Source organism: Hemitrygon akajei, chromosome 3, assembly GCF_048418815.1.
Source record: "Hemitrygon akajei chromosome 3, sHemAka1.3, whole genome shotgun sequence".
Taxonomy (NCBI): domain Eukaryota; kingdom Metazoa; phylum Chordata; class Chondrichthyes; order Myliobatiformes; family Dasyatidae; genus Hemitrygon; species Hemitrygon akajei.
Window position 1 is genome coordinate 196,376,052 of NC_133126.1, and position 7,662 is coordinate 196,383,713.

Genomic DNA, 7,662 nt, shown 5'->3' on the forward strand with positions numbered 1-7,662 from the left:
GCATGCCATTTTCAGTTAAATGTGACAGGGCTTGCCGGACCCTCTCATACAAATTTCCCTCCCTCCTGACCCAACGCTCGTGCGTATTTTAGTGTTTTCGCATCACATCCTATTAGCGCTAACTTTTCTCAGGTCATGGGAGGCTTAGTTTCTGTTGCCATAAGCCGCCCCGTCATCATTTCATGAGGGGTAAGTCCCGTATTATTATTCTCCTGATTTCTCAGAGTGTGCAGTACTAAGGGCAGTGGCTCTGGCCGTCCGAGACCGTTTTGCTGACAAACTTTTGTCAAAGTCGCTTTTATTTCCCCGTTGCTCCTTCCACCATACTTGAGGACTGAGGCTGGTAGTGTATATGCAATTTCTACTGGAACCCCAAGGCTTCCTTCAGTCCCTGCACTACTTTATTTGTACCATGGGTTTCTCTTTCGCTATTTATCCCTAGACGAATTCCAAACCTAGATATAATCTCTTTCATCAATATGTTTACCACAGTATCCGCATCCTTCCTCCTAGTTGGACAGGGCTTGGCACATTTGGAAAACCTCTACTACTGGCAATAAATACTTAAACCTCCTTTCAGCAAGTATATGTACAAAGTCAATTTTCAGATGCGTACTGTGGTTGAGTGATGGTATGCTGCATCCATCCTTTGCCCATATGATCCTGGCCATGTTCCAGGCGAGGCAAAAATAAACTATGCAGGCACACTATTCGGCCATCTGGGTGATGCCAAAGCTCAGTATCGTAACATGCAGATTTGATACAGGCACATTTCTCTTGCTGTGAGGCAAGATTTTGGGCTTCCTGCAACTGCTGGACGTTAATACACATAGGGAGCACAATCCCTCCCAATTCAACCGGAGGAGTCTGTGGCACAGGTTGCCACTGAAGGGTCACCTATTTTGCTTCCATGCCTGCAAACCGATTCCCCTTGGAGACCTCGTTCTCGGCTGAGGTGTGTACCTCGCACTTAATTATTATTAAAGTCTGTGGCAACTGTATAGCTTCTAAAAGGTGCAGTAAGATGTAGGCCTGTTTAACCACTCTCCCCGAGGAGGTGATAAATACTCCATTTTTCCACAATTGCCCAAAGTCATGTGCCATACCAAACGCATAAGGTGAGTCGGAATAAACATTGGCATCTTTTTCTACGGCCAAAATGCAAGTAAGTTTGGGTAACGGCATAGAGTCCTGCCGCCTGCGTTGATTTTCCAATTGCCAAGGCATAAACTTCTACTACGGCTTAGGGAGTTACTATAGCATACTCTGCCAGCAACAAATTATCACTTGGGCGGTGCAAAGAGCCATCTGTGAAAACAATTAAATCAGGTTTATCAACAGGTTCGCTTCTCCGATCTTGTCGGGGAGCAGTACTGGCTTCCTCTGCGAGCACAGAGTCATGGTCATCCTCATCCTGCTGTGTAGATGGCAACGGAGCAAAAATAGCTGGATTAATAGCCGGATATCTTTTGTACGTACAGTTGGATCGAAAGAGAAGAATCACCTCATGCCCTGTCCTTCTAGCTGTGGCAAAATGCTGAGTAGCCGCTGAATTTAACAGCAGCATTACGGCATGAGGTACTATCACAGTACACGGGTGATCCAATGCAATAGGGATAGATTGTTCTACCATTACATTTAGGTCATAGAAGGTTTTTCACTTTCGGATGTCTATTCCCGAAAGGGGATCCATTTTCAATGTAATAGTACTCATTGCCGCATTCCTCGCGCGGTATCCGGGAATCCACTGTCGACAGTGCCATATCATGCCCAGGAAAGGAAGAATGCCATTCTTTTGTTTTGTGGATTGGGACCTTCTTTATTGATTTTATGCAACCCCTTCCCAAACTTCGAGAATCTTCACTGAGCTAGAATTCAAGGTGCTGGACAGTGTTTTGGAAAAACTGCATTTTCTCCCCAGGCATCCTGTGCCCTCTTCTCGCCAAAAGTTCGAGTTTTGAATAATCTGTCAGACGTTGTGACCCTTTATATGAAGCTATCAGGATGCTCTCTACATATTGAATCATCGTGGGATATTCAGACTGCTGGCGTTCGGCCAAATCATTTTTAACTGTTGCAGCATAAGCTATAGGTCTTTCGGTATATCCCTAAGCAGATGCGTCCACGTATATTGCTCATTCTTATAATTAAGTCAAATAAATACTGGCTATCCTCGTGCAGAGGTATAGAGAAGAATGCTGAGCACCGATTGACTACAGTAAAGGTACTAGCTCCTGCAGCTATTGAAGTTAGCAAATGTTGGTGTCCGGCACCAATGGAACAATAAGGACGACTGTCTAATTAATGGCTCGTAGGTCCTACACAAAATGCCACTCATTTCTCTGCCCCTTTTTTGGGATAGGTAATACAAGGGTGCTACACAGGCTTTGTGTCTTCACCAGCACTCCTTACTGCTATGAGTTAATTCCTGGAGTGTTGCCTTCTTCAGCTTCCGTAGCCATACAGTACAGTACTGTTTAATACAGGACAGTGGAACATTCTTTTTTTTCCAGTAATTTTATGCTCCGGAGCTGTTTGGGCCTTTCCAATATGTATTTTATGTTGGGCCCATAGCTTCCCTGTACCCGGTCTAAGTCTCAAGGGTAAAGTAGAGGGTCTTCTGCTGCTGTTTTTTATGCTTTCCGAAGGATGCTCCCAGCTCTCGGACTTTAATAATTTCTCCCCTCCTTTTGGTTAAAGAATTCTAATCGGGCTTCTTATCCCAGTACCGGCAGAGTTATGTTATAGACAGCCTTGGTTTCGTTCGCCAATCGTTTTATCATCGTCCCAATATATTTAGGCTACGCTGTAGTTCTGTTTTTTTTCGCTGTTTGGTCCTTCCCCGAACTTTAACAAAGCGGAAGACGTGATATTGCAGGGCACGACCACAGTGCAGCCCTACACTGCCCGCCTATCTCCTTTCTGCCTCCTGTCGATCACTCAGTTACCTGTTTCCTGCAGCTTGAGTGCAGCTTAATCTCTGTCTTGCTTACCAATCCCTAGACCTACCGAATGACAAGTTATTTATCCATTTCCAGCTCCAACTCGTTAAAGTGGCCTGTTGGAAGCTGTGGCTGCATCAAATCATTGCGTGTGTAGCTCCGAGGGCCTTTATAGATCTCCATGCCTTCCCTGCTTCAGTAATAGTGGCATTCCTCTACCCTGTTTGGCAATCCCACTGCTACAATTGCGTAATTTGAAAGACAGAATAAATAAAATAGAAAATATCTAGCTATGGCTAACGCCTCTCCAGGCCGAAATCTCGAATCAGCACAAAGATCAAGTCTTCTGATCCAAAGAGCAAGACGAACAAAGACTTGTTCTTTTCTTACTCAAAATCTAAAACTATCTACTCTAACAGTGACCGCCTCGCACGCTGCCCGCGCTTTTTAATATTTCCTAACTTTTTTTTTCTTCTTGGATCTTGCCAAGTGTCTAATTATCCGCAATTTATATCTCCTCGGGAAGTATGGCGCGCAAAAGTGCCGACAAGATGTATTCTTCTAGTAATGTCAGCAACTTTCTAGTCATGTCTCCATATCCCAGCATGTAACATATTTTTATATTTCGCCAAAGTAGAAGAAGGGTATACAACAGTTCCTGTCGTGCGAGTCTTTAACCGGGTATCGAAAAGGTACACATAAAGCCATACGTTCAAATTTGCCAAAAACATAAATGGTTGAAATGTAGTGCATGAGAAGTACGACACAAATTACAAACGTATATAAAAGACTGTGGATGATCAGATCCGAGATCAAGTTCTAATACCAATAAAAATAATGTACTGCAGATTTCAGCAGCAAGTAAGAAGTTGGAAGATATTCAAATTCAGCGGATATATAAGTATATAGTTACACATGGAATAATTAGAGGTAGTCTTCATGGCTTTGTGCGTTAGATATTATAGAGTAGTTCGATAATGTTACCAGAAAAGCCGTTGAAGGCAAGACAGTGAAAGTTGTCAATTCGTACTTTAGCAAGGGTTTTGCCAAGGTCCCGCATGAGATTGATGTTCGTCAAGAAAACTTAGTAAGGTGGCATTCAAAATGAGATAATAAATTTCATTCACGAAGAATCCATGGAGATGTATTAAATGATTGCCCCTCTTACTATATATATATATATGTGTGCCGTAGTGGTCGGCGTTGGGCCAGTTGTTGTCTGTCGTCTATATCAACCGATAATGTGGTAAACTGGATCAGCAAACTGTGGATGACGTTAGGATTGGGGGCTGTAGTGGATTGCGAAGAAGACTGTCAAATATTGCAGTGGGATATGGAATAGCCGTAAAAAAGGTGAACACTGGCAGGTTAAATTTAATTCAAACAACTATGAGGTCTTCCATTGTTGGAAGACCAACTAGGGTAGGAATTACTGGGTGAGCTGCTGCGCTCTGAGGAGTGCGGTACAGCAAAGGTATCTGGGAATACAGAACCATGATTCATTGAAAGAGAGTCGAAGGGAGACAGGGTTCTGAAGGAAATGTTTGGCATATTGACCTTCATAAACCAGCGTTTGAGTCCACGAGTTGGAATGTTATGTAGAAATTGTATAAGACGTTGACATGCTCTGATTTGCACTATTTCGTGCTCTATGGATACCGTACATACAGTTAAGATTTAAATAAGATTGACTGAGTACAGAGAGAATTTACAAGAATGTTGCGAGGACTTGAGGACCAAGGGCGTACGGAAATATTGAATGTGTTACTTTACTTTATTGTCGCCAAACAATTGATATTAGAGCGTACAATCAGCACAGCGATATTTTGCTACTGTGCTTCGCGCTCCCTGAAGTAGAAATCGCAGTAAGCATAATAAAAATTTTAAATTGTAGATCGTAATTAGAAAATAGAAAAGGGAAAGTAAGGTAGTGTCAGTCAGGTCCGGATATTTGGAAGGTACAGCCCAGATCCGGGTCAGGATACGTTCAGCAGTCTTATCACAGTTGGAAAGAAGCTGCTCCCAAATCTGCCCATACGAATCTTCAAGCTCATGAACCTTCTCCCGTAGGGAAGAGGGACAGAAACTGTTGGCTGGGTGGGTCGTGTCCTTGATTATCCTGGCAGCACTGCTCCGACAGCGTGCGGTGTAAAGTGAGTGAAAGGCTAGAAGATTGGTTTGTGTGATGTGCTGGGCTACGTTCACGATCTTCTGCAGCTTCTTCCGGTCGTGAACAGGATAACTTCCATACCAGACTGGGATGCAGCCTAGAAGAATGCTTTCTACAGTGCATCTATTAAAAAATAGTGAGCGTTTCAGGGGACAGGCCAAATTTCGTCAGCTTTCTCAGGAAGTAAAGGCGCTGGTGGACCTTCTTGTCAGTGGACTCTGCTTGGTTAGACCAAGGGTTAGGATTTTCTTCACCGGAACAGGTTGATTCCCGGAATGAACCCGAGCGTTTTGGCCAGTACTCACCAGAATTTAGAAGGATGCCTGGACAACTCATTGAAACCTAACGGATTTTGAAAGGATTGAAAAGTTTTGATATGCAGATGAAGCTTCCTGTGTTGTGAGTATCCAGAACTAGAGGGCACATAATCAAAACTGAGGGTGAAAACTTTAGAAAGGGTGTAAGGTGAATTTTTCTAAGCCAGTGACTAGAGATTCTGCGGAATGCTCTGCCATACCCTGCGATCAATGCCAAGTCAATGTGTATATTTTGGCGGAAGCTAACCGTTTCCTGATTGGTCAGGGCATCAAAGATATGCGAGAAGGCTAGTTAATGGGATTAAATGGGATCCTGGATCAAGTATGATGAAAGAGCGGAGCAGACTCGAGGAAGAATTGCCTGATTATGATCCAATGACTTATGGTCTTGCGGTATAAAACTGTGTAGTTCTGAGAGATTTATACAACATATTGAGGAAACAGATAAGGTAAATAAAAATGTAATTATTTTACTCCATTGTTCACTATACATTTAGTTTACTTATCCTTCTCAAGCATAATTTTATGATAGTCTGTCAATTGTTCCGCCAGTTCAATGGGTATATTTCCATATCCAATTGATACTGTTAGAATGTTTTCGGTTGTCTCAGATCCCTCGAGCAGTTTGCTCAGAACCCTGTCTTCCTGGATCAAGGAGAGTCAGCCGACAAGGGCAGCCGATGTGTTGTTTTGATTGTGCAGAGTGTGCCGATGGTGAGATCAGTAACGTCACTGGTAAGTGCTGAGATTATACAGTAATGTCTCCCATGTACGCACGTCTGCGTTCACATAAATTTCTTATGAAATGATCATTCCAGATTCTACAGAGTGCTTCAAGTGTCCTTCGGAATACTGGTCCAATCATGCAAAAACACTTTGCGTTCTCAAGAAGGTTGAATTTCTTTCGTTTGGAGAAGTTTTGGGGTTTGTATTGGTGACGCTTACACTAGCAGGAATATGCTTTACATTGATCACCGCTGCGATTTTCTACCGGTACCGGGAAACTCCCATAGTTAAAGCAAACAACTCCGAGCTCAGTTTCCTGTTGCTATTCGCACTCCTGCTTTGCTTCTTTTGCTCCCTCGCTTTCATTGGAGAGCCATCAAGCTGGTCTTGCATGTTGCGCGGCACGGCTTTTGGAGTTCTGTTCGTCATCTGCATTTCCTGCATTTTGACCAAAACCATTCTTGTCGTGGTTGCCTTTAAAGCAACTTCTCCTAACAGCAAAGTGATGAACTGGTTCAGAGCAGCGCATCAGCGCCTGGGCATCTTTGGCCTTACGTCTATGCAAGGTGTAGTTTGCGTTGTCTGGATCAGTGTGTCACCTCCATACCCCGTTAAAAACATGAGACATTACAGAGATATTATTATTCTGGAATGTGATGTGGGCTCGTTGACTGCCTTTTACCTAATGTCGGCCTACATTGCTCTGTTATCGATTGTGTGTTTATTGCTTGCATTCCTTGCTCGTAAACTCCCGGATAGCTTCAACGATGCCAAGTACATCACGTTTAGCATGTTGATCTTTTGCGCTGTTTGGATAACTTTTATTCCAGCTTACGTGAGCTCTCCAGGAAAGTACACCGTGGCTGTAGAAGTGTTTGCTATTTGGGCATCGAGCTTCGGTCTGCTTGTCTGCATTTTTCTACCGAAGTGCTACATAATCTTATTGAAACCGGAGCGTAATACAAAGAAACTCGTGATGGCTAATGGGGATTCCTTGTAACTACGACTGCCCCTTTTCAATATTTCATCCGTGCTTGTAACCCTCATCCGTTGAAGTTAATTTTGAATTGATTTCTGATATGTCGACAGTCTAGTTTTGTGATATATGGACTCAGGTGTTTTAAATTTATTTAAAGTCCGCTGTGAATTTATTATATTCGGTTGTGCGAACTTCTATGTGAGAGCATGACCAAGAGCTAATGTAATGTTTCAGTTCTGTTTGTGGTTACTTCATGATTGAACTGTACTGTCGAAAATTCTCTGCCAGCAAAAATAATCATATTTTTTCATTCAATACATTTCAATCTTTGGGAAGTTTAAAATTGCAGTGCATTTATTCTGCTTTATTATTGAAGTCAATTAATACCTTATTCATTAGGTATTTTTCCCACACGTCTTCTGTCGTAGAAGGTTAAGAGTAGAAGATTAATAAATACTTATCGAATATGTCTCTGAAAGCTTTAGAGTGAGATATAATGGACAGTTCATCTCGAAGGAGTGCATTTTA

At 42.7% G+C, this 7,662-nt stretch overlaps 1 protein-coding gene across 1 annotated transcript in view; it reads left to right on the top strand.

Annotated features, from left to right (window-relative positions):
- LOC140724651 (extracellular calcium-sensing receptor-like) overlaps positions 1 to 7,155 on the top strand; it is a 28,096-nt gene extending 20,941 nt beyond the window's left edge. Inside the window, exons 4-5 of the mRNA XM_073039076.1 lie at positions 6,041 to 6,164; positions 6,248 to 7,155. Of these exons, the coding sequence (XP_072895177.1) occupies positions 6,041 to 6,164; positions 6,248 to 7,155 (1,032 nt within the window). The remainder of the gene's footprint in view (positions 1 to 6,040; positions 6,165 to 6,247) is intronic.
- Positions 7,156 to 7,662: the final 507 nt, after the last annotated feature.